This window comes from Zalophus californianus, chromosome 1 (genome assembly GCF_009762305.2).
Source record: "Zalophus californianus isolate mZalCal1 chromosome 1, mZalCal1.pri.v2, whole genome shotgun sequence".
NCBI lineage: Eukaryota > Metazoa > Chordata > Mammalia > Carnivora > Otariidae > Zalophus > Zalophus californianus.
The window spans coordinates 575,317-599,719 of record NC_045595.1 but is presented as its reverse complement, the minus strand read 5'-3'; the positions used below and the strand labels follow the sequence as shown (position 1 = coordinate 599,719).

Genomic DNA, 24,403 nt, shown 5'->3' with positions numbered 1-24,403 from the left:
CCCGTGGTGGGGGGCTCGGACTCGCAGGAAAACCGCCCCAGTTCTTTGAACACTGGAGGTTTTCTTTTAAAAGGTAATAAAGTCACACGGGGTCGGACTCCGGCTCACTCGCGACTGCGGTGTCGCTGCGAGGGCGTCTGACCCGGCCCGTGGGCCCAGAGAAGGCCCGAGGCCACCCAGCGGCGAGCGCCCGCCGTTAGAATGGGCACGTGAGCGGGGGGGGCACTAACCAGGTGACCGTTAGCGGGCCCCGGCGGCCACGAGGACGCGCAGGTGTGTGCCGGGCTGGTGTGTGCCTGGCGGGTGTGTGCCGGACAGGAGCGGCGCACACCGGAGAGAGTCGTCTCCGCGCCCCACGGCGCACGGCCGCCTGCACACGGGGCCGCCGTGCTTGACCTCTGGGCTTATGAGTTGTTTTTTTCACTCCAGGTTCTGGCATTCGGCCAGGGTACAGAAAACAGACCCGCCCACTCTTGGGACCTGAGTCAAGGAATTCCTCCGCGGGCCCGGCTGCCCCCGCGCCCAGCCGTCACTGGACTTTGACCTGTGCTGCAGTCAGCATCTTGCCCCCTCTCCGACCCTCTGGGGAGCATGGCTGCAGAGGCTACAGGGGCAGGACTCTCTGGGCTTGGTTCACTTGGGGGAGCCGCCAGTGAGACCCCCCTTGTCGGCCTCCCACCCAGGCCTGCCCAAGTGCTGGCCAAGTTTGGTGGTAAAGGCAGCGGAATGGGGAAATCCATTCCAGGGGCCGCTTCCCCATTCCTTGTCTTGCACAACCGTCTGGGGCTTCCTACCTTCGGCCCGGCTACCAGAGGCCCAGTCGTCAGCGGCACCTCTTGGAGGGGAGCCCCCATTGTCTCTGCTGGGCAGCCTCGTTTCTCAAAAAGCACCTAGTCCCCCTCTACTTCTGCCTCCTTGGAACGACAGGGTGGTATGGCCACATTGGTCTGACTCATTGGAACTATGCTCAGGCCTTGCCAGCGTCTCTGCGGTCCCCCGAGGCCCACCTGCTCCCATGAGCCCTTTCTGCCCCCTCTCCCTAACGTCCACAGTCCTGTTGCTGTCTCCACCTGCCACCCATACCCGGGCCCTCCCAGGGGACCATCGAGGCCAGCCCTCCTTGGGCCCAGCCGCCCCCAGCCCCAGGTTCCAACAATCCTGCCCAATCCCTTGACTCAGATTTGCCCGTCACTCCAGCAACCTAGACAGACACCATTTCTCCCATCTTAAGTCCGCTCCTAGCCCTCTCCCTGTCCGCCTTCGGCCCCCTCTCCCCTCGGCACCTACGTCCACATCTCCCAACTCCTTTACTCCCACAAATCCCACCCCGGCCGGGCCGCCGCCTCATCTGCCCCCGTCAGGGTCACCAATAATGTCTGCTTGGCTAACCCCCCGCCTAATCTTCAGGTGTGCTCAGACTCGCTGTTGGGGGGCCTTGTGGATTGCTTTCCCTCCTCCAGACACACCTTCTTCACCGCGTTGCAGGGCACCTGGCAACCTCTTTATTCCACTTCAGAGGGTTCATGTAACACTGCTGGCAACCAGTAGCCAGGTCCCCTGTGAAGTGGGTGTTGTTCTCATTCCTGTCCCACAAGGCAGGGGGAAGGGAGGCACTTAGGCAGAAAAGGGTTGAGTAATGTGCCTCGGTTCACGGAGCCAGGATTGGCCGCTGCTTCAGGGTCTGGGCCCTCCCCTCCTCTTGGCCTCTGAATGCTGGCAGTGTGTCGGATCTGTTTGGTGACCTCATCCAGGCTCCAGTCTCCAATGACTCCCACATGCCTGTCTCCACTTGGACCTTGCCCTGGATTCCAGACTCATACCCCATTGTCTGCTTGACATTTCTCCTTGGGTCAACAGGAACCTCCTTCTTTCTCTCTTTCTTTCAATTTTTTTTTTTTTTTTTTTTTACTTATTTGACAGAGAGTTAGAGCCAGAGAGCACAAGTGGAGGGAATGGCAGCGGGAGAGGAAGAAGCAGGCTCCCCACTGAGCAGGGAACCGGATGCAGGGCTCCATCCCAGGCCCCTGGGATCATGACCTGAGCCAAAAAGGCAGACGCTTAACCATCTGAGCCACCCAGGCGCCCTCTGTCTTTCAATTTTAATTTTAATTTGTTTTTAATCTATGCCAACGTGGGGTTGGAACTCATGCTCCATCAGCTGAGCCAGCCAGGTGTTCCTGGAGCCCCATTCTTTTATTTTTTTTTCAGTTACTTATTGGAGAGAGAGAGTACATGAACGAGTGGGGGAGGCGCAGAGGGAGAGGGAGAGAGAATCCCAAGCCGACTCTCCACTGAGCCGGGAGCCCAACTCGGGGCTCAGACCATGACTCTAGCTGAAATCAAGTCAGAAGCCTAACCAACCAGGCTCCACCCCCCACCCCCGCCCCGCCCCGCCGCACCCTCTGCCCTCGGAGCCCCCTTCTTATCTGCCGCCTACACCTGTTTCTCCCTGGTCTGTCCGCCCTGGTCCCGGCTCTCTTCCTCCTCCCTCTCTGTCTCTTCTCCGAATCCTGTCCATCGGCAGATCCTGTGGGGTCCACCTTCAGAACACCAGGAGCCCGCCCACGGCTCACCCCTACCCCAGTTGGAGCCCCCATCTGTGGCCAGGTGGCCCTCCCCTGTCCCCTCCCTGGTCTCTCTGCTGAAATGCTGACAGTGGCTGAAAAAGAAAACCCAAGCTCTTCAACCCAACCAGCAAGGCCTCCCAGGGCCAGCCCCACTACACCCTCTAACCTCTCCTCCGCCTCCCCCCACGGGCCTCCTTGCTGCCAACACACCCGGCAAGTGAAGCCTCAGAGCCTTTGCACACTGCACCCTCTGACCCAAACACCTTTCTTCAGACATTCACACAGCTTCCTCCCTCTCCTTCGGCCTTTTGCCAGACTCTCTCTTGCTCCGCGCCTTCCCTGACCTCCCCGCTGGAAACTGAAAATCTCCCATCTGCCTTAGCTCCCGTATTCCATTGCACTGTCACCTTCTAATGCTCTTGTTGTGGTCGAGGTTTCTATTTTGTCTCCCTGGGATGTAAGGGGGCCTTGGCCTGTTTTGCTCGCCGTCTCTGGGAACGTATCGCTGGAAGAGAAGTTCCTGGTGGCCTCCAATGGGGCGAGCACTGAGCCGGGAGAAGGGCGGATGCGCAGTCGGGGGCTGGGGCTGTGGATATGCAGGCAGAGGCCCGCTGGGGCGCAGGGGAAGGACAGGGCGCAGACAGAGCGGGGAGCACCTCCTAAGCCCAGGGGCTGTGCCAAGCTCCGTCCCTTTAGATTCTCAGCTAACTCTCTGAAACGGGGACACTTTATTTCCATTACACAGAAGGGAAAACTGAAGCTCATGGGCATGAAGTTGGACGCGGCCCACAGCAGACGGATGCATATTTATGGAGGACCTGCTACGTTGCCCGGCCGCCTCTGGGGGGGCAGGCGAGCCGACCGCAGACCCCGCCCGCACCTCGCTTGGGCCTCTCCCGATTCCAAACTCCCTACCCAGACGGGCGCTGAGCCGAAACCACAACTCCCGAGAGGCCCCGCGGCCGAGGCCACGCGAGAACTGCCGAGGCGAGAGTGGGCGGTTCCGTTTGCTCGGCTCTCGCACCGCCCACCGGCGCCCTCGGAAGGCCCGGGCTGCCCTCGGCGCTGCCGCTCCCGAAGAGGCCTCTGGAGTCAGGCGTTCGCTGTCGACAGCCCTGCACGGCGCGGTGCGGGGGCTTGGCCGCGGCTCGGCGCAGGCGCAGTCAGCGCGGGTTCTTCCGCGGGCTCCGGCGCGTGGAGGGCGAGCGGCGGCGGCCATGGACGACGAGGAGGAGACGTACCGGCTGTGGAAGATCCGCAAGACTATCATGCAGGTGCGCCTGCGCGGCTAACGCGGGGAGGGCCGGCCTCGCTGCGCCGGGCGCGCCGGGCACGCGGCGGCTCGGGAGGGCGGCGGGAGCGGAGGGTCGGGGAGGGGACCCCGCGGGGCTGCGGCCGACCCGCGTTCTTCCGCTCGGCCGTGCTCCCGGGGGGCCTGGCGCGGAGCCCCAGAGCCGGGGGCGTGGGAGGAGCCCTGCGGGTCAGCCGGCCTGACCTGCCGTCCAGGGGTGTTTCCGTCCGGCGGCTGCTCCTCGGTCTCGGCCGCCGGCTTCGAGTTTCTCGGGCTGATCAGGACGACTGATGGCCGCCGCACGCTGGCCGAGCGTCCGTGCGTGCCCGCGGCTCAGCCGCCCCGGGACTAAACCCAGGCAGCCGCCTGCAGCGTCCCCTTGGCAGAGCTGCTCTAAAAGGGGCACCAAGAGCGGCGGACAGCGCCGGGGGTCCCGGGGGCTCTGCGCCGAGAATCGGGCCAGGGGTCTCCTGGGGGAAGGGGGCGGGGGGCGCGGGGCTGAGCGGCAGCTCTGAGCTTCGCTTTCTCCGTCTGGGTCCTCTTCAGGCCGCGCGCTCGGAGAGCCCTGACTTCTGAGGACTGGCCCTCAGCCTCTGTGCCCTTTCCCAACCAGTCTGCCCTGCAGCGCCCCTCCCACCCTCTGCCTCCATGTGCCCGGCCATAGCTCTGCTTCCCAGTCACAGCCTGTCCCCGAGGCTCAGGATAGGATGACCAGCTGTGTTGGGCAGCTGGCTCTGTGCAGGCGCTCTCTCGGGGTGTGTCGTGGTCTTTGTCCCCACCTTCCCATTCCTCTCCGAGCTCTACGTGCACCTGTCGCACCAGGCCCCCAAAGCCCGTGGCATTCTCTGCAGGGGCCTCGTCCGGCCCGGGCTCTTCCCGCCACCCCTCCTCTGCCCCGAGCTCACTTGGCTGGTGTTCTCTGCAGCTGTGCCATGACCGTGGCTACCTGGTGACGCAGGATGAGCTGGACCAGACACTGGAAGAGTTCAAGGCCCAGTTTGGAGACAAGCCGAGTGAGGGGCGGCCACGGCGCACAGACCTCACGGTGCTGGTAGCCCACAATGACGACCCCACTGACCAGATGTTCGTCTTCTTCCCAGGTGAGGGCCTTGCTGGTCCTGGGTGGCTGTGCGTCTCCTAGGGGTCACAGTTCTAGTAGAGCCATCCAAGGGTCTACTCAGGGGTCAGCTCCTAGCAGCTGCCTGCTGAGTGACCCAGTGTCTGCACAGACCCTCTTATTCTGCCCGTTCCGGGAAGGGAGCTCCTCCTCCCCCCTGGGGATGATGCCCTTGACCTCTGAACTTCTCTGAGCACCTTGTCCAGGTCTCCGCTGTTTCTTCCTTGACCGTTTTCTCTGTCCAGCAGGATTATCACAGGCCTCCCCGGTGGGCCCCCGGCCCCCTGCTGATGTCAGACTCACCTGTGTCCTCTCTGACCCCACATCTGTCAGCACATCTTCCACTCCGTGCTTCTCATTCCCCGAAGCTCCTTCCTGTGCTGCTGCAGGGTTCTCACCCTGTTCTGGGCCCGGTCCACCCCCTCACCACACCCTTTCCTCCGTGCTCTGCCTGCTCAGTGTCCATCTGTCGTCCTCGGAGACCCGAGTTCAGGTGCCTCCTCTTCAAGGAACTCCTTTAAGCTCCAGGTCAAGCAGAGAGCCCACCACAGGCTGTCCCAGGACCCCTGTGTTCCTCTGTCTTGGCCCCTCCTGCACTGAGGCGGCCTGATTGTAAAGCCCATAAAGGCTCGGAGGCCGGGTGTGTAGTGAGCACTCTGGGGGCCCAGCCCTCTGCCTAGAATCAAGGGGGTAGAAAACATCTGCAGGATGGACCTAGCCTGTGTCAGGCGTATTTATTGGAAGCCTTGGTGCCTAATCACGTGCCTCCCCGTGGAGCTGTCTCGGCCTCCTCAGAATCTGCCTGGTGGCAGGGTCCTCCCTCGAGTTGGACAGGGGCACGTCGTGTTCTCAGATGGGCCCCAGGACAGGACTGAGGTTGCTGCCGTGTTAGTCCGCCTGGACTCCTATAACAGAGCCCCACGGACCGGCGGCTTTGACGTCACACTGGTCCCCTCCCGGCGCTGGAGGCATGACGCTGAGACCAGGTGTCGGCAGGGCTGGGTCCTCCTGAGGCCTCTGTCCCTGGCGCGTAGACGGCCGTCTCTGTGTCCTCACGGGATCGTCCCCCTGGGTCTGTGTTCTCACATCTTAGAAGGCCACCAGTCTTGTCTGAGTAAGGCCTACTCTAACGACCTTGTTCAGATTTAACCGTCTCTTTAAAGACTTTGTTATTTATATTATATTCGAGGTACTGGGGGTTAAGACTCTTAACAGTAGGATTTTGGGGGACAACTCAGCCCCTGACCCTGCCCGTCAGGCGAGTGAGGGTCTGAGGAGATGTGCTGCACGCACATGAAGGCCTGGCTGGGAGCCCCGCACACATCCTGGAGCTGGCAGCCAGTGGCTGACCTTCTGCTAGGCTCAGGGTCCAGTGGGTCTGGCCGTGCAGGGATGGGACCGTGGTCCCTCAGGTCAGCTGACTTCACGTCCCTTCCGAACGTGCAGCCACCTCGGCGGCACCTAGACCAAGCGAACTGCTTCATCTGGGGGTTTGCAGACCTTGGAACCATTGAGGCACCAGACCAAACAGGTTCACAGATCCTAGTTCCAGAGAGGATCCATTAGGTGGGGAGAGGCAGGGTACCTTTCAGCTCCCCAGGAGATGTGGAGGAGAACCAGCACCCTGGTTCCCATTGGGCTCGTGGGGAAACTGAGGCCCCAGAGAGAAGAGCCTGTTCCCGAGTGGCGCTGGGACGCCTTGGTGAGAGGTAGAGCTAGGATCAGGGCCCCCCAGGGAAGAGCGGCCCTTGCAGTGTAGACCACCACGTGTTCTGTCCCCAGAGGAGCCTAAAGTGGGAATCAAGACCATCAAGGTGTATTGCCAGCGGATGCAGGAGGAGAACATCACCCGGGCCCTCATCGTGGTGCAGCAGGGCATGACCCCCTCCGCCAAGCAGGTGGGCGTGCATGTGGTCCCCCCTCCCCCAGGTGGGAGCCCGTGCACCTCACGTTCCCCCTCCCCGGGCCCTGCGTACAGTCTTCCCCCAGGGTTGGCATGCTGCCTGCTGGTCCCTGGGGGTGTCGGCCCCATGTCCTGATGGGGCCTCGGTAGCTTGGCATCCGAGAAGGAGCGGCTCTCCCACATAGGCCTCCCAAAGCAGGCCCAGTGCTGTGGCAGCCGATGCCTGCTGGGAGAAGCCAGAGCGGTGAGGTGGCCCGTGTGGGTGCCCGCATCCCTGAGTGTGGGCTGGACAGGTCCGAGGGGAGGCTGGTGTTTGGGATGGTGGGCGAGCAAGTGGTCTCGTCCCTGTGCAGAGTTCTCGCAGTCCCACCAGCACAGGGACAACCGTGGGAGCGTTTTGTCAGATGTCACTGTTTGTGACACCAGGCTGAGGCCTTGGAAACATGTCGGGGGGGGGGGGGGCGGGCTCTTCCTCCTCGAGGAGTCTCGCTGACCAGCGGTGGGATTTCCTGATTTATGACGCGTGGAAGGAAGCCCCCTTTGGCTGCCAGCCCGCCATCAGCCTCTGGGGAAGAAATGGGGTGGCGTCGTGTTGGCCCTTGGCTGTGCATGAGGGTCGGCCTCTCTTCCAGTCCCTGGTAGACATGGCCCCCAAGTACATCCTGGAGCAGTTTCTGCAGCAGGAGCTGCTCATCAACATCACAGAGCACGAGGTAGGGGCCTGAGCACGGGAGCTGCTGGGGGGATGGCAGAGATGTGGCCCCCGCCAGATCATGGGGGGCGGATGGGGATGTGTCCGGGCAGCAGCGCTCCCTGTTTGGGGGTGAAGATCTGCCAAAGGAAGTAGAGCGGGGGTCTTCAAGTGTGGCCCTGGGTGGGAAGCGGCAGCATCACCTGCGAACCTGCCACGAGTCAGGAAGCTGGGGGACGGGGGGGGGTGGAATCTTCTGCCCCAGGGGTCCCCAGATTGTGCCCCACGGCCCGTCTGCGTGAGCTGCAGGCTCTAGCCCCCCATCCACGTGTGGAATCGGCAGCAGCGTGGGATTGCAGCCAGGGCCTCTGTGACGTCCCTGAGCGCCTCGGGAGGGTGGTTCACGCCAAGGAAACAGCCTGCGGCCCGCCCTGCTGCCCTTTTCTGTGTGGGGGCACAGTGGGGTCCCTCGCACCCCTGGAGACTCAGCTTCTTCTCTTGGCAGCTGGTCCCAGAGCACGTCGTGATGACCAAGGAGGAGGTGACCGAGCTCCTGGCCCGGTAGTATCCTTTCGGCCTCTGCCCTGGGCCCCTCCCCTCCCCCTCCCCTCCCCTCCCCTCCCCTCCCCTCCCCTCCCCTCCCCTCCCCTCCCCTCCCCTCCCCTCCCACCCGCACGCCCCTACTCCCACCCCAGCCAGTGGAGCCTGGGTTTTTCCCTGACTGAGCTTCTCAGTAAACTCCGAGAGAACCAGCTGCCCAGGATCCAGGCCGGAGACCCGGTGGCCCGCTACTTCGGGATAAAGCGAGGGCAGGTGAGACGTTCCACCCCAGCCCCCTTTAGAGCCAGGGCCCTCGGGCATGCCGGCTCCTCACCCAGGCCCAGGGTCCTCGGGGAAGCCCCGCCCCAGCCCCTGCTTTCGTGCGTCCCCAGGTGGTAAAGATCATCCGGCCAAGCGAGACCGCAGGGAGGTACATCACCTACCGGCTGGTGCAGTAGCGCCCGGCTCCCAGGTGAGGCGTGGCCACGGGGTCCGACGGGACTGGGGGGGGGGGGGCCTCTCCCTTTTGGGGTGCGGGAAGGGCCCATCCAGGAGTGAGCCCTGTCTTCCCATTCCCCCCCGCCCCCAGCCCTCTGTGTCACCTCCTGGAGGTCCTCGGAGGCAGCCCCACTTCCTGCTCGGCTGGTCTCACCTCACACGGCAGACGTAACACGTGGTCGTCCGTCCTTCTCTCTCCCACGCTGCGGCCTGGAGACAGATGAGGCTGTGGCCACCGCCCCCCAGGAGCCTCACCACTGCTGCCCTGGACCCCGGGGCGACCTCACCTGGATGCTGAGCCCCACCCTGGGCCCTGCGTGAGTGTGTGCCTCCGGAGGGGACAGGAGACAGGACGCCTCAGGGAGGCCTGCAGCAGCTGGTGACCCACGGCAGCCCTGGCTCAAGTCTCTGGCCAGCCCCCACCACTGTGCTGTCACTGGGCCACCCGAGCACACCCGGGGCAGCAGGGAGCAAGCTGCTATTTGACGCTGGGTGTTCTTAAAAATTAAAAGTATTTGTGTAAATAAAGTGGCGTATCTGGAGAAGCAAAGCAGAATGACAGGTCTGCAGCGAGTGGCCTTGCTCGAGGCTCTGGACGCTGGGTCTGCTCCCCTCCCCCCAGGGTGGCCACGTCCAGGCACGTCCCTGTCCAGAGTCTGTGGTGGGGGTGGGCAGCGTGGGGCACGGCAGTGCTGCTGGGCTCGCTCTCGGCTCTATTCCTGGTGTTTTTCTTGCGTCAAAGTTTGTGGTCAGGTTATCCAGTTTCCCCATAGTGTCTAGTTTCAGAAGGCCTTCCTGGTTTGGGTTAAAAGGTTTGCTTTTCTTTTTGTTTTAATAGCAGCTTTATCGAGACCTAGTTCACATGCCACAGTGTATGCATTTGCAGCACACCGCTCGGTTAAGTACCATGAATTTTAGACCTTGTCATCACCCCAAAAGAAACCCCGTCCCCATCAGCCGTCACCCCCTCCCCGGCCCCCGGACCCCCACGAGCCCCCTTCCCGTCCGCGGATGAGTCTGTTCCGGACGTGTCACCCACGTGGACTCACACCCCGTGTGGCCTTCTGTGTCTGGTTCCCTCCCTGAGCGTCGTGGGCTCGGGGTCCGTCCCCGGGGCAGCGCGTGTGGGCGCCTCGCTCCGGCTCACGGCTGAGGGACGCTCCCGTACGTGGGGGACACGCTGTGTGTTACCTGTCCAGCTGCAGGGACACACAGTCTACTTACCCATTTACCCTCCACGGACACTGGGTTCATCCATTTTTGGCAGTGATTTGTGAATCATGTTGCCGTGGGTGTTCGTGTACACATTTGTCTCGACGTGTGGTTTCAGTTTTTCTGGGTGCGCATCTAGCCGTAGAATTGCTGGGTTGCGCGGGAGTGGGTTACCCGGTGGAGAAACTGCCAGGCTGTTGGTGGCCCGTGTCAGACCCGCAAGGCCTTGTCGGTGCTGGCTGCTGGCCGCCCTGTGGGGTGGGGTGTGGCTGTGCATGTGGTTCCTTCTCCCTGATGACTAACCGTGTGAGCTGTTCTCTTGGCTTAGAGGTCACGTGCATGTCATCTGTGGAGGAAGGTCTGCGCGGCCCCTCGCGTGCCGTGGAGTTGGGCCGCGCGTGTCCCTGTCGCTCCCGGCACGCAGCCATGGGTATTGCATGCGGGTCTCTTAGCACATACGCACTTGGCGGAGGTGTGTTCTGTGATTTAGATTTCTCAGATACCTGTTCATAAGTTTGGTGTGTTTACACGTGGCCTTAAATTCTGCGATTGACTCCTGGGCCCAGTGTGACACAGGGATGCACTTTCCCCTTGGACGGCCTGGGGTCTCGATACTTTGTAGAATGGCCAGCGGGTCCTCCTGTGCATGCGTACAGGTCCTCTCCCGTGGATCCATCCGCCTGTTCAAGGGTAGAGCTTGTCCCCTCCCCCTCCAAATACACATGCACTGTTTTCCAAAGTCAGCTTGTCCAAAGTAAGCCAGACCCAGAAGGACACATCCCGCAGGACCCCACTCCCAGGAGGTCCCCAGAGGAGTCCCGTCCACACAGACAGGAGAGGGTGGGAGCCGGGGCGGGGGCAGGGGGTGGGGACAGAGTCTCCGTGTGGGGAGACTGGAACGTTCTGGAGACGGAGGGTGGGGGTGGCTGCAGGGCCGAGTGAGTGGGCTTCACGCTGCGGAGCTTTGTGCTTAGAAATGACAAATATTCTGTGTATTCTAACCACAGTAAAAAAGAAAAAAAAACTTGGTTATTGGTCTTTACACCTCACGGTGGGGTTTTAATTGTTCTTTGTGTTTTTTTAAATAAACGTGCAAAGCCATGAGAGAACGTGTCTGACTACGGAAGTCGAGCCGTGCAAGGAGTCTCCAGTGCACGACACAGTGACTCGACTCTTCTCGGCATATTCACATGGCCCCAGAGCCCTTAGTGACAAGCCTGGCCAGGCTTCGGGGGGTGCTTTCCGTGACGTGTGCTATTTGATTAACCGCCATAAATGGAAAGCTGCTGTCAGCCTGAACACTGGATACAGTTAAAAGAGTTTTATCTGTTAATTCTTGTGACCCTTTTTGAGATGTATATTGGGTCGGCCAATTTTTTTCTTTGAAGGGCCAGAAATCGGTATTTCCAGTTCTGGGCCAGATGGTCCCTGTTGTACTTTGGGCAGCAGTAGCCACAGGCAGGGCATAAACGTGTGGGCATGGCCGTGTGCTGTTAGCCAGCGTTGGGCCACTGTTTGCTGGCTCGGTGACCTCCTTTTCCAGATCTTTCTTAGCTGCTGCAGAGCGTTCTGTCTGGCACTGATGCTGCTCACCTGAGCTGCGGGGTGGGCTGCAGGTTTCTGGGGGCCAGCCCCTCCCCCCAGCCGTTTATGTCCTGATGGGTGTGAATTCCATCTGGTTTTTTGCAGCAAATGAAAGGTTGGGTCTTCCCGCTGCTGAGCTGACCTTGACCCTCCCAAGATCAGCACAGCCGGGGTGAGGGGTCAGTAAGAGGAATTGGGGAGGGTCCTCGGCTGCTGCCGGCTGAGGGTTCGCTGTGCTTCCCCACAAGGTGGCCACAGCTCTGAGGCTGCTCAGTGTAAAGGAGATTTGCACTGCAGGTGCTCGGCCCGGCCGCATTCCAGGGCTTAGTAGCCACATGGGGCCGGTGGCGGCCAGCCCGACAGCCTGAATGGACAGCATTTCTGGAAGGTTCCACCAAGCAGTGCTGGGCCAGAAGCTTCTAGGAAGTGCTTATTTGACGCTGTGTGTGCACGGCCAGCCTTGAAGGTCCCTAACTGGGCTATTTTACTGGAATTTCTCTTCCTGCGAGTCGTCGCCAGCAAGGCACCAAGGAGATGCTAAGTCGACTGTGGCCCCCTCCCACACCGCCAGACAAGATGGGCTCAGATCTAAAACTTTATTTTAAGCAAAATAAATGTGCATTTGAAAATCTACGTCGTGACCCAGGACCGACCTCACCGCGTGCCTGCACCCCCGGGGCCCGACGCTGCCTCCTGGCCCCTGCCATCTGGCTTCCAGTGTAGCCTCCGTGGTGGCCCAGTGGCCCGTGGGGTGGCTGGCCCCAAGGGCAGGGCCACTCAGCAGGGGCGTACGTGGCCTCTCCGTCCACACGAGCCCCAGCACGCAGGCGAACACAGGGCAGGCCTCACCCAGCCCTGCTCCCAGAAGCTTCTGGAAAGGGCAGCAATGTCCTTGGTGCATTGGGCTTGGAGCGGGCCTTGCAGGGCCTGGACATCCACAGGGACTGGACGTGCAGTGCCCCAGCTAGACAAACTCCGGCTGCTTCTCCTGGCCTGAGCCTGCTTCGACCCGCCCACCGCGGAGCCTCATGGCGGGCAGCTGGACCTCGGCTACGTTGTTGCACTGGTTGGCGTTGTACTCGGAAAGCTGCTGGGCCAGGCCCTCCCCGTCCCCGGCCGCAGCCGCGTCTCCCAGCTGCTCCTCGCTGCCGCTGCGGCTGCCCTGGCCCTCTTCGGCGCTGGCCTCGCTGCCCGGCTTCTCCAGGAAACTGAGGCGGTGCACAGCACCCCTGTCCGCTGGGGACAGCAGGTCTGAGGCCTCCTCCACCTCAGAGTCAGAGTCATTGGAGGCCACCTGGGATTCTGGGAGGTCAGGAAAGGCGGGGGGCGCGGGCAGGGGCAGGGGAGACAGGACAGACAGACGTCGTGACCAGGAGGGCCCTGGGGCCCACTGCCTGACATGCTGTCACCCTCACCAGGCCCGACTCCCTACCCCGGGACCGCCCACCCACAGCCAAAGGGGCAGGCTCTGCGCACAGGGCGCACGGGGCCATGCACAGGGTACCCCCTCCGGTGTCTACACAACACCTCAGAAAGGCATCTCTTGGCTGGTATTTGCGACAGGTCAGAAAAGCTCTCTCCGTGGGAGACAAACCCACAGCCGCGCAGCGCCCAGGCACATCGCCCAGCAGCCTGCCTGGCTGTCCCCACCGCTTACCTGGGCCCCCGTCTGCAGCCTCCTCCTGCAGGAGGAAGGCGGCCCCCGCACTCGCCTCTGGGTACGGCACCTGCACCATGGCCTCAGCCCTGTGCACATACGTGCTGTCCTACAGATGGCAGAACAGGGCTCAGGGATTCCGGCCCATCCCAGCTCTGTTCTGTGTTGTAAATTGACTAAAAATTAAAAAAGCCTAAAACTTGTTAGCACCCTGTGCAACTGTACATGTGATGACACTGAATCCCGTGTCGCACATGGGCTGCACTTGTCGCACTGGGGCAGCAGGCTGAGGTCCTGCGTGGACACCAGCGTGTCCTGCCGCCCCTGCACACCCACAGGCCCCTGGAGAGGGATGACAGACCCTCCACGGGGACCGGAGCACGAGAGTGAGGTGCTGGGAAACCAAGCACGCAGAGCTTGTGGAAGTGAGAACCGGTGGCCCAGCAGCCAGGTAAGTGGCAGGTGGACCCGGCGGGGCAGCACGCAAGCCCAAGCCTGAGGACGTGCTGGAGGCGGCGCAGAGATGGAGCCAGACAGGGCTGGGCTCCAGAGGCAGGTGGAGGAGGTGCGGCCACGGGGCCTTTGCACCAGCAGTGAATCTCTCCCAGAGTTGAGCCCCCCGCATCGGTTCTTTGCTTAAAAATGCCTCCGAGGCCCCTCCTGACCACCCTGCTGAAACCAGGGCTCTTGGTCCCGGCCCCCCTGCTCAGAGTGGGCAGCCCTGGGCCCCGCCACCACCCTCACCTGGCCCCCAGGCACCTCCTCGGGCTCCTCCTTGAAGATCAGGCCGTAGTGGGCAATGAGGGTCTCCACGACGCGGGCCTGGTGGGGGTAGTCGACCAGGGAGGACAGGGACACGGTGGCCTCGGTGGGCTTTGGCCGCAGCAGCGTGGGTCCAAACACAATGCCCAGGTTCCCCGGAGTCATCTTGTTGTCCTGCTCGACCTCCACGATCCTGGGGGTCACGTGGACTCAGGAGCAGGCATGAGCAGACGCCCCCCGGGCCCCTGCCCACCTGGGCCCCTACCCGGCTGGCCCTCACCCGGGCCCCTGCCCACCTGGGCCCTCACCTGCGCAGGTGCCGTAGCAAGTACTGCAGTGTGGCCCGGTTCTCGGGAGGCAGGGCCTGCAGGAGCTCCCGCAGCCGGCCCGCCATGGCGGTGGCCGCGGCCTCGCTCTCGACCGCATCTGCCCGACCCCGCGACGCCGCCTTGGCCTCTGCCTCCGCCTTCAGGTTGTCCTTGGCCAGACCCACGAGCTCGTGGTAGAGGCGGAAGGAGAGGATAGGTTCGGGCAGCTGCGGGGTGACAGACAGGTCGGTGGGGTCCGTGGCCCCGGCCCGGCATCCCCACCCCTGCCCTGGCTGGTGTGCTTTCAGCCCCGGCCCCCCGCCCCACCTGCCGCAGGTAGAGTTTGAGGACGTTGCTGATGTCGTGGGGTGAGGCCTGTGACAGTTCCACCAGCTCCTTGCCGTTCTCAAACGCCTGGCACAACTTCTCCACGCGTGTCTTCACCCCGTTGACGCGGTAGATGCCCTGTGGGGGCCGCCGTCAGTCTGGGCCCACGCCCACCCCCAGGACGGAGCCCCCACTGCCGCCCCCGGGGCAGGCACCTTGGTGTGCAGCGCCCGCTGCTCGATCTCGCAGACGCACTTCTTGATGATGAAGGGCACGCCGTCGGTCGTGCTCTGGGCCGCCTGGGAGAAGTCCTGGCCGAAGAGCTGCAGGCGGCCCTGGAGTTTCTTGTGGCCGCACTGGATGGCCAGTGTCTCCAGACACTTCTTGTGGCAGGCCAGGCAGCACTGTGTGGGCGGGCGGGTGCCGAGCGAGTCAGCCCCCAGCCCCCAGCCCCCGCCACCTCCTCTCTGAAGCCCTCCTGACCCTCCCCTCTCCATGGGGGCCGCACCCCTGCCTGCCACCCGGGCCTGGGTCCTCTGACCGGCCGGCCGGCCCCCGCTCCAGGCCTTGGCACCAGTGCTGACCTCTGCCCGCTGTCTCTCCCTCCAGGGCCCTTGGGGTCTCCACATGCTCCCCCTGGCTCCCAGCTGAAGGGAGCTTGCTGAGCACGCGTGCCCGGCCGTCGGAGCCCCACTCACCTCCTCACACTCGGCACCCTGGAAGTACACATAGCTGTTACACTCCCTGCACTTGGCCGGTGTGCGCAGTTTCCTCAGCCGGTGTGTGCGGGCGGCCTTGGACAGCCCCACGTTGCGGAAGGGCCCACTGGGCATGGGCACTGGCAGCTCGGGGGCCATGCCATTGAGGTCGGCTGGGGGGTGGGGCAGGCGGTCAGCCTCAGCAAGGCAGGTCAGGGCCAGGCCCACTGGCCGAGTCCAGAACCCCTCCCCTGGATGTCCCGCTCAGGGGCCCCTCACCCTGCTCGAAGGCTGACGCCCCTGCGCTGCCCTCCTGGTCCGCCAGCTCCTCGCTGGACGACATGGTGCCGCTGGACGACATCCGCTCCAACTTCTTAAAGTCCCCTGAGCAGGAGGCGGCTGTCAGGCACCAAGCCCACAGGCCCAGACCACGGGTCAGCCGGACCCTCCCCAGAGCTGGCTCACAGCGGGTACACCCTCCATGGCCCTGGCCGCACGATGAGTGCCCCCCCCCCCCAGCCGCCAGCCACCGGGCTGACAGGTGCCTTCACCTGAGCCAGGGCTGGGGTCCAGGCTGCCGTCCGAGTCTGACATGGTTGTTGGCCACGACTTGTGCACCTGGTGTCCACGCCCACCTGCAGAAGGAGGCATGTCCCATGGGGGCGGAGGGGCCAGGGGAGGCCACGCCCACCCTGCACCCCTGCACCCCCGCCCCGCACTCACCCCTGCGCTCCTTGGCAAGTGCGCCATCGCTGGGCCCACCTTCCTCCTCAGGGCTGCCGGTGGCCTCTACCCCCGTGGCGTCACTGACGAGGCTTCCCTTCCGGGGGCGCATGACCGGGGACCTGGAGGGACAGGGCGGGGGTCACGGAAGCATCGGCATGGCCAGCCCCACGGCGGGGGAGGCCCCGCGCCCCGGGCACGCGCAGGGGGCCGTACCAGGCGTTGGTGGAGACATGGGGCTCAAAGTCGTAGCGTACGTCGGGCTCCTCGTCCCTCTGCAGCTGGCTTACGTACGACGCGTACTGCTGCCCCGGGTCATACAGTTTGCTGCTTTCGCAAAGCATCTGGAAGTGCACAGGCAGCGAGGCCGTCTGCATGTGCAACATCTGGTAGTAGGAGATGGTGGCCTACAGGCGGGGCGGGCGTGCGCGCGTGAGCCACACCAGACGCGCAGCTGACCCCGCCCCGCCGGAGCGCAGGGACTCCGGGCACGCACCGACTTGATGGTCTGGTCGCTCTGCCGGATGACCTCCTGGATCTGCCGCAGCACCGTCACCTTGGTGTCCTCCAGTTCCTGCTTCTGCGTCTTGGCGTCGGCCACACACGTCCGGTAGGTGGCCATGGCTTCCTCTGCCTAGACGGGGGCCGGGGGGCACACAGAACCCTCAGCCGGTACAGGCCTCGGACGCCGCCAGGCCCGCCGCGGGAGCCCGGGCCGCAGAGAGGGGAGGGAGGCCCACCTGCAGGACGCACCTCTGCCGGGTGTCGGGATCTGCCCTCCACGGCCCCTCCCCGGCCGCGCTCACCTTGTTCTTAGCCTCCTCCTCCAGGCGCCGCCGCTTGTCCAGGGTCTTGGAGGCGGCGGCCCCGGGCCCAGTGACCGCCTGCTCCTCCTCGGCCTTGGCCGCCAGGAAGCGAGCCTTGCTGTGGTCCTCACAGCGCTGCGAGTAGCCCTGCTTGGCCTTGCGCAGGTTGGACTCCGCCTCTTGCTGCAGGCATGGGGGTGAGGACGCCGGTCCAGAGCCATCGTCCAGCTGGGCCCGGTCCCCCGGCGTCCCCCCCCCCGGCCCCCAGCCAGAGGCTGAGTCAGGCCCCTCCGCCGCCCACACGTGCCCGCAGCCCACAGCCCACAGCGCGACCGGGGCCCTGCCCCAGAGCTGACGGCCGGAGAACAGGAGAGACTCCCACAGTGGGACCCTGGGAGGACCCTTACAGCCCCCGAGGCAGGGACGCGAGCTCGGTGACCCGCCGAGGGCCCCACCCGCCCCCGCCAGAGGGGCAGCCACGCTTCCGTCTCTCACTTCCCCTCGTGCGCAGGAGAACAGTGAGGCCGCCCCGGCAGGAAGCCAGGCACCCTCAGGGTTGGCAGGAAGAGCGCTAGGTCAGAAACCAAGCGGGTATTGTGGGGGCCACACCTCGCAGCCTACACCATCAGAGGCTTGCACGTAAATGAGCTCGTACAAATACCAGGAGAAGCCCTGCAGAATATTTAAACACAGCCTCGAACGCGTGACACAGGACCCAGGAACCATGTGAGAAAAGACAACAGCTGACGCTCACAGGCTTCTGCCCGGAAAAACAGGCCGCAGGTGAAATCAGAAGTCAAAACAATAAACCAGGTGCTGGGGCGGCGGGGGTCTGTAGCTCACATCAGCCAGGGCTGAGTTCTCTAATATGTCAAGAGCTCTGGCAAATCAGTAAGAAATAGGCCCTCGTCCAATCCAAAGTGAGCCAAGGACAGGAAGTGAGGGTTCGGAGGACGAAAGCAGCTACAGCTCGGGATCAGCTCGCAGGCCCACACCCTCCCCCAGCCCGCCGGCTCGGGGCGCACGTCTGACAGATGGGCCCAAGCAGTCACAAACACCAACAGCCCAGCAGTGACCAGAATGTCCACCAGTGGGGTCTAGTGCAACGAGCCAAGCGGCCGACACACCAGGACGAGCACGCGGCTCGTGGAAGGGGGTGTAGAAGGCCGGGAGCGGAGGAGCGAACCCTTGCGGGGGCACAGGGGGCGGTGCGTTTGCCGGCTGCGCTGGGCCTGGAAGCCACAGGCCCTGTCAGCAGAGCTAGACAGCAAAGATCTAGTAGCTTTGGGAAAGTCTCAAACGGAACTGCGGCAAAGAGAAACGCACCCTCCAGACCCGGGAGAGCCTGTCTGTCTCCCGCCAACCCCACGCGCCCTGGACCGCGGGCCACGCCCCGTCTCCCCACTCCTGCCTGCACAGCTGGGGCTGGCGGGCCTGGCGTCCATCTGAGGCAGAGGCACCGCAGCCAGCCCCGTGCGGTTCCTCCTGCGCCCCCCCCGCCCCCACCGGCGTACCAGCTTCCTCTGGGCGCGGTGCCATGACTCCTTAATCTCCTTCCTGCGCTTCTCATGCTCCAGCCGCCTCAGGTTCAGGGGCTGGGGGGGGACAGGCTGTGAGCAGGCGGAGGCCCTGGTACAGCCGCAGTCCACCGCCGCCCGCCCGCCTGCCCGCCTGCCCGCCGGCGTACCTGCATGAGGGTCTGGGTCTGCAGTGTGCTCACCCCCTGCACCATGCCGTGGCCAAACTCCAGGTCCTGCTCCAGGGCCAGGGAGTAGATGGACAGCAGGGGCATGTGGGGCTGTGGGGGGAGGGCGGCGGTCACGGGGGTGGGGGCTACACAGCCTCCCCGGCTCCCTCCGCGGCCGTCAGCATCCCCGGTGCAGGTGGGAGAGCCCGGCCCTCTGGCCCCGCCGGGCGGGGCTGACACGCACCCCCAGGCCCAGGGACCCCACCTCCTGCATGAAGCTCTGTCTGCAGTTGTGCACGATCTTCTGCACGCCTTTGGCAAAGTCCATCTCTGCGGGGGTCGGGGAGCGGTGTGAGTGCAGGGCCGTGGGGGCTGGCCCCCACCAGAGCCTGCCCGGCCGCTCTTACCCAGCGAAGTCCGCTTCTCCAGGTAGCCGATGAGGTCCTTCATGTACTTGGCCATGTTCTTGGCGTACTGCAGCGCGGCGTCCACGCCCCCCTCACAGCGCTGCAGCAGCATGTCCACCTCCTCGGGGGGCAGGCCGCCTGCAGAGCACCCGCTTAGCCCAGCCCGGCGCCCCCAGCCCTCCCTCCCACCCTCGGCCCCCGACGCGAGCGCCTGCCCATGTGCCGCTCAGAGGATGCTCACCCGCGTCACAGTCGTCCGCGCTGGGGGCGGCGCCCTCACTGCCCGGTCCGTACAGGTTCTCCATGGTCTGCTCAGGAGAGACACAGGTGCGTCTGCCCCTGTGCTGGGCTCTGTTCGATGCCCCCATGCAGGAGACAGCCACGCCTCCCCCCCACCCTGGACGGAGGAGACAGGAGGGCCCCCCACCCTGACCCTGATCCTGGACGGAGGAGACAGGAATGCCACTCCCGACCCCGACCCTGGACGGAGGAGACAGGAGGGCCCCCCACCCTGACCCTGATCCTGGACGGAGGAGACAGGAATGCCACTCCCGACCCCAACCCTGGACGGAGGAGACAGGAGGGCCCCCCACCCTGACCCCGGACAGAGGAGACAGGAGGGCCCCCCACCCTGACCCCGATCCTGGATGGAGGAGACAGGAGTGCCCCCCTGCCAGCCTGGCCCCATGCAGCATCCGGGCCCCCTGCTCACCTGGCTGGGGTCCCCAGGGGGCACTGACAGGAGAGTGCTGCTGTCCACCTCCCCCATGAGGAACTCGGACACGCTGCAAGGCAGGGAAGGGTCAGCATCAAGAGACACGCGGGCCCCGCACCCCCAGCCCCACTCTGCAGGCCCCGCGGCGCTCACGTGTTACTGAAGGAGAGAGCGATGGTCTCCAGGGCCTTCTCAAACTCCTGCTTGTCAGACTCTTTGTTGCACTCATAATGGAAGCCTGGTGGGCAGAGACAAGGACCAGGGGGCTTGGCCCACGCCGGGACGCCACCACCCCTGCCCACAACTAACTGAAGGGAGCGCTTAACCCAGGAGCAGCTCGAGAGCAGTTGGGCCTGTCAAATTGCTAGGCACCCTTGAAAACATGCTTCAGACGTCCCTTCCTCCAGGAAGCCCTCCCGGGGCCCCCGGGGCCCTGACTGCCGTGCCCGGGGCCGGCTGACCTCTGATCTTGGCAATGAGGGTGCCAGCAGCAGTGAGTGACTCCACGGTGTTCAGCAGCGGGTACTTGGAGATGATCTGACGCATCATACGAAGGGCCTCCCCCAGGTACTCGTGGGCCAGTGGCCGGCGGGCCTCGAGGAGGTCTGCCGGGCAGAGCGGTGTGAGCAGGGAGGAAGCCCCCGGCCCCAGGGAAAGACTGCTTGCCTCCCCCCAGAGCTCCTGACCCCAGTGGGGAGACTGAGGCAGAGGCGGGACCCCAGGGGAGGCACAGGCCTCTCCGGGCGGCTGGCCAGGTCCACGAAGGCCAGACCGTGGTTTAGGCAGTCCCTTCTGCTCAGGACACTCTTCATGTCCTTCCAGAGCAAACTCCCGCTTGCCCTTCAAGTTACAGCCCTGGCACCCTCCCCCTCCATGCAGCCCCACAGGCCCCTTTCCTGCCACCACCTCTCAGGGCTGCTCAAGGTTCTGTCGACAGCAGAGAGGGACCTGGGGCGGGGGGCAGGGGGCGGCCAGCTGGGAGGACAGCCTTGACACCTGCCTGCCCTCGGACCCCGTGCCCGATAGACGACGCTGTCCTTTCTCAGCACTGAGGACCCCCGCTGAAGGTCCCCACCGGTGAGAGCTCGGCCCCAGCACCTCAGGCTCCGGCACAATCCAGGGAAGGCTGGGCCACGCCCCTCCCCGGGACCTTCCTTCTGCGCCCCCCGCCCCGCGCAGCCCAGGTGCTCCCAGCCGGGCCCTGCACCGTCCCCCACCTTGGGGCTCGCTGTTCTCGCGCCCGTCACAGTGCTGAGAACGCTAGCTACAGTCTGCCATCCCACAGGCCCCATGACGGCCCCATTTCACATATGAGACACCTGAGGCTCAGGGGAGGAGGCCCAGCAGAGGAAGCGCCGGACTCAACCCACATCCTCTCTTCCAGGTGGCCCAAAGTGGGTACAAGAGTGCCCTGCCCTGTCCCAGCCTCCCACAGGACGCCCTCGGGCTCAGCCCCGCCCAGGCCTGGCCTCCAAGGAAGTGCAGGGATCGGAAAGGAACTGAGATTAGACAGTTTCCCCAGGAAGCTGCTCTGGCCCCCCGCCCGGACCAGATAACCCTGGGGGGCTCCCACCTCCCGCCCAGCAGGGGCCAGGCCTCTGGAGAGGCTGCTGGGAGGCTGAGGTCAAACCCCAGCTCAGGCCCCTCCTTGGCCAAGAGAGCCGGGGGTCAGGGCCCCACGAGGGGCCTCAGTTTCCTGATCTGTAGTGCAGGCGCCTGGGGGGGGGCAGGTCAGAGCGCCAGGCATGGTTCTGGCACTGTGGTTTTTGGGGAGTAGGCAGCGGCCGCAGGCTGCGCACGAGGTGCCAGGGACAAACAGGAAGCAGATGAAAATAACTCGGCAGGAAGCTGGGCTGTCAGCGCCACATGGAGGAGAAAACGGAACTGCCATCCCAAACAGGCCACTCACGCCGGCGGCTCACATGCTGGTCCTGCCCCTTGTCCCTCCTGGATCCCTCTCCAGCCAGGCCCCGTGGCTCCAGCGTGCCCTGCCTCTGCTCTAGCATTCTCTATGGCTACCCGTGGCCCTCAGGAGAACAGTTGGGCTCCCTCAGCCCGCTGTTCTCAATGCCTTCCTACACCAGTGGTGCCCCAAAACTTGTTCCCCCAAATGCATCTCCATTTTATGTTTCTGAGCCTGTATACGTGATGTTCCCTCCGCCTCAGTGCCTTTCTCTGCTCCTGGCCTCCGAACTCCTACTCATCCCTCAGGACCCTGGCTGCCATTCATCGCCTCCTGAGCCTGCCGGCTTCCCTCCCTCCACCATGCCTTGAGCCCGCAGGCTCTGACATCTCTGCATCCGGCCCTGCCTGCCACCCAGGCCTCAGTGGTCCTGCCGCTTCTCACCGTCGCTCAGGACACACTCCTTGAGCTTCTCAAGCGCCTTGGCGAAGCGGCCCACGTCAGTCAGCAGCTGGGAGATGTCCTCCACAGTGTCGGGGCAGGGCCCCTCGATGGGGAGCTCGGCAGGGCTGGCTGTGGTCAGCGGGCTGCGATGGCCCCGGCCCAGCGTCCAGGAACTGGCGCCGGACAGCGGGAAGCCAGCAGCGCTGGCATGGCGGCTCAGGCTGGTGGGCCGTTTGAGGGTGCCCGTGGCCTTGGCATTTGAGGCTGCACTTGGTGGCTCCAGGCTGGGTCCAAGGGACACAGCATCAGCCCCATCTTTCCTGGGCAGCTCCTGGGAGGGTGGGGGGCAAGCTGATGATGGTGTTCCAGCCCAGGCATGGCCTCAGTTTCCCCAGAAACGAAGTGGGGGCTCTGGAAGGTCCTTGGCCTGACCCCACAGGGATCAAAGGCCAGAGGTCAGAGGGCCGAGATTTGGTGCCCTGCCCCGCCCACACCTGTTACCCAACATCCTCTTCCCCAGCGCTTTCACAAACAACGGTCTCTGCCCAAACCACAGCCAGGGGTGGGGCCTGTGAGGGCGCGGGGGAGGGGCACCCCACTTCCTGGTGGAGTAGGGAGGGCCGGAGGGGGTCCTCAGCCCTTGTAGCCCCCTCCCGGCTGCTGCAGACACCTCTACTCCCTGGTGAAGACACTTCTGTCGATTCCCGTGCCCCTAAGAGTCCTGTAGACCCCCAAGTTCCACAGACACCCCCAGGCCTTATAGATGGCCCCAAACCTTGTAGCCCTCCAGACCCCAGAGATGCCCCCAGCCCTACACCCAAGGGTCTTGTTTCGTGCCCTGCTGCCCTATAAACCTTGGGCTCCCTAGCCAAGCTATAGCTCTCACCTCCCATGGCACCGCTGCCCCCAGACTCCCTGACCACCACCCTGTGGTCCCAGACCCAATGCCGCCCCCGCCCTGGCACCCTCCCGACCCCTCCCTCGGCCCCACAAGCCAGCCCTGGTCGACGAGGAGGGATGCGGTGGTCAGCCCAAAGGGCTCCTACCATGAGCCGAACGCCAGGGTCCCAGACTGTCCTGCGTGGCCCATGCCGTCCAGCCCGGTGGGGGCTGTAGCTCGTGTGAGCCCCCCGCCGCCGGCCCAGCATGGAGCCGCTGGGTCCTGGGCCCCCAGCACACTGCACACCCTTGGGCCCCTGCCGCCTGGGTGTTTCTCCAAGGTCCCCGCCCGCTCTCACTCCCCACAGAGGCTCACTCACCCCCAAGGGCTGTGGGCTGGGGCTTCCCGCCCGGTTCTTCTTCGAGATAGAAGGGGTTTTCATGAGCTCCCGCTTCTTCCTGGAGAACATGGTGCGGCCTGGGGCCAGGGGCCCGAGATAGGCGGGCTGGGGTCTGTCAGGCTGGGGGTCTCAAGCCTGCAGCGCTCAATAGTGGCTGCCTCAGGCCCACATTGTCGCTGGCCACCCCCTCCCCAGCTGTCAGGCCCACGTGACGGGCCCGGCCCTCATTGGCGGGCCCTCCCCCCCCACAGGAAAAGGCCTCCGGAGGGAGGCAGTGCCGGTGACTGGTGACACAGACCTGCCCCCCACCCTCCCGGGCCTCAGCCTGCCCCTCCACACAGCGGGCTTGAAGGTGGGGTCCCAGGTCCCACCCCCAGCTCGGCTCTCAGGAGCTCTGCACGTGCGCGGGCCCTGCCTCCCCGGCACATGGCGGGGGCACACGGCGGCAGACGGCAGGGGTGCAGACCCTCAGTCGGATGCACCCGGATGCCGCCGAGGGCAGGATGACATGCAGGGACCCGGACAGGTGTGCAGACGTCAGGAAGCTCACCCATGAAACGGACAAGCCAGAGCTGCTTTCTCAGACCCTGGGCATGGACACCTGCTATCCAGCCTCCCACCCTGTCCCCCGTCCTCTGGCAAGCTGGTGGCACAGGGCACGGCAGGCCACCGCCCCCCCGGCCCTGTGCCCACGGTCCAGGGACATGCACATGGACCCCCAGGCACGCCAGGCGGCAGGACTGGGAGGCACGGTGGGAGTCATGCCTTCGGCCACCACTCACCAGCAAGAGCTGGGGCCTCCATGGTGCATGGGGACCCCTGCCTCCTCCCCTGCTCCCACAACCACCTCCTCTCTTCGTCAGAGCCCCCTCTCCCAGATGCTTCTCCTTACTTCTGGAGTCCCCCCCTCCATCCCCAAACCCTGACCCCTCTACCCTCCCTAACACTGCCCCCCACTGACCTCTGCTGGGAGGGGCGGATCTCCAGGGCACAGGGCCCGCAGACCACAGCCCTGGGTGCCAAAGCCAGCTCTCCAGGCCCAGGTCCAGCCACAGACCCAGCTGAGAAGTCCCTTGAGGATCCTTTGCCCACCACTCATTGCTCTGGGGCCAGGCTTCTGTCCTGGTCAGGAGGCCTGGGGTCTGTGCCACCCGCCCCGGGCTCCTTCAAGCCGCCCAGAACATTCCCAAGCCTTAACCTCATGCCCACTTCATGACCAGGCACTCATAGGTACCGCCCTGAGCCGCCAGACCCACGTGGGTGTCCACGCTCTTAGGAAGTCC

General features: G+C 64.4%; 2 protein-coding genes across 9 annotated transcripts; one reads left to right on the top strand and one right to left on the bottom strand.

Annotated features, from left to right (window-relative positions):
- The first annotated feature begins 58 nt into the window (after positions 1-58).
- Positions 59-9,155, top strand: POLR2E (RNA polymerase II, I and III subunit E). Of its 3 annotated transcripts, XM_027584337.2 has the most exons (9): positions 59-73; positions 3,313-3,841; positions 4,784-4,958; positions 6,758-6,873; positions 7,511-7,591; positions 8,075-8,133; positions 8,304-8,382; positions 8,502-8,581; positions 8,699-9,155. In XM_027584337.2, exons 2-8 carry the CDS (start codon positions 3,377-3,379, stop codon positions 8,565-8,567), a joined length of 1,041 nt encoding a protein of 346 aa, XP_027440138.2. In that variant the 5' UTR covers positions 59-73; positions 3,313-3,376; the 3' UTR covers positions 8,568-8,581; positions 8,699-9,155. The 3 variants fall into 3 exon arrangements, with proteins under 3 accessions (XP_027440138.2, XP_035583905.1, XP_027440139.2); XM_035728012.1 differs by lacking the exon at positions 59-73 and having other exon boundaries at positions 2,651-3,841; XM_027584338.2 differs by lacking the exon at positions 59-73 and having other exon boundaries at positions 3,335-3,841; positions 8,828-9,155.
- A 2,811-nt stretch (positions 9,156-11,966) lies between these two features.
- Positions 11,967-24,266, bottom strand: ARHGAP45 (Rho GTPase activating protein 45). 6 transcript variants are annotated; one of them, XM_027586966.2, is made up of 24 exons: positions 24,082-24,265; positions 23,100-23,197; positions 21,841-22,171; positions 19,955-20,098; positions 19,647-19,731; positions 19,491-19,563; positions 19,020-19,086; positions 18,779-18,916; positions 18,637-18,701; positions 18,372-18,482; positions 18,199-18,279; positions 16,685-16,867; positions 16,375-16,512; positions 16,095-16,285; positions 15,879-16,000; positions 15,707-15,790; positions 15,435-15,539; positions 15,156-15,328; positions 14,673-14,861; positions 14,458-14,595; positions 14,131-14,357; positions 13,805-14,015; positions 13,061-13,169; positions 11,967-12,705 (listed from the first exon to the last, which is right to left on the bottom strand). In XM_027586966.2, the coding sequence occupies exons 2-24, from the start codon at positions 23,187-23,189 to the stop codon at positions 12,368-12,370; spliced, it is 3,393 nt and encodes a 1,130-aa protein (XP_027442767.2). In that variant the 5' UTR covers positions 23,190-23,197; positions 24,082-24,265; the 3' UTR covers positions 11,967-12,367. The 6 variants fall into 6 exon arrangements, with proteins under 6 accessions (XP_027442767.2, XP_027442769.2, XP_027442771.2 ...); XM_027586968.2 differs by having other exon boundaries at positions 23,100-23,178; XM_027586970.2 differs by lacking the exon at positions 23,100-23,197 and having other exon boundaries at positions 24,082-24,266.
- Positions 24,267-24,403: the final 137 nt, after the last annotated feature.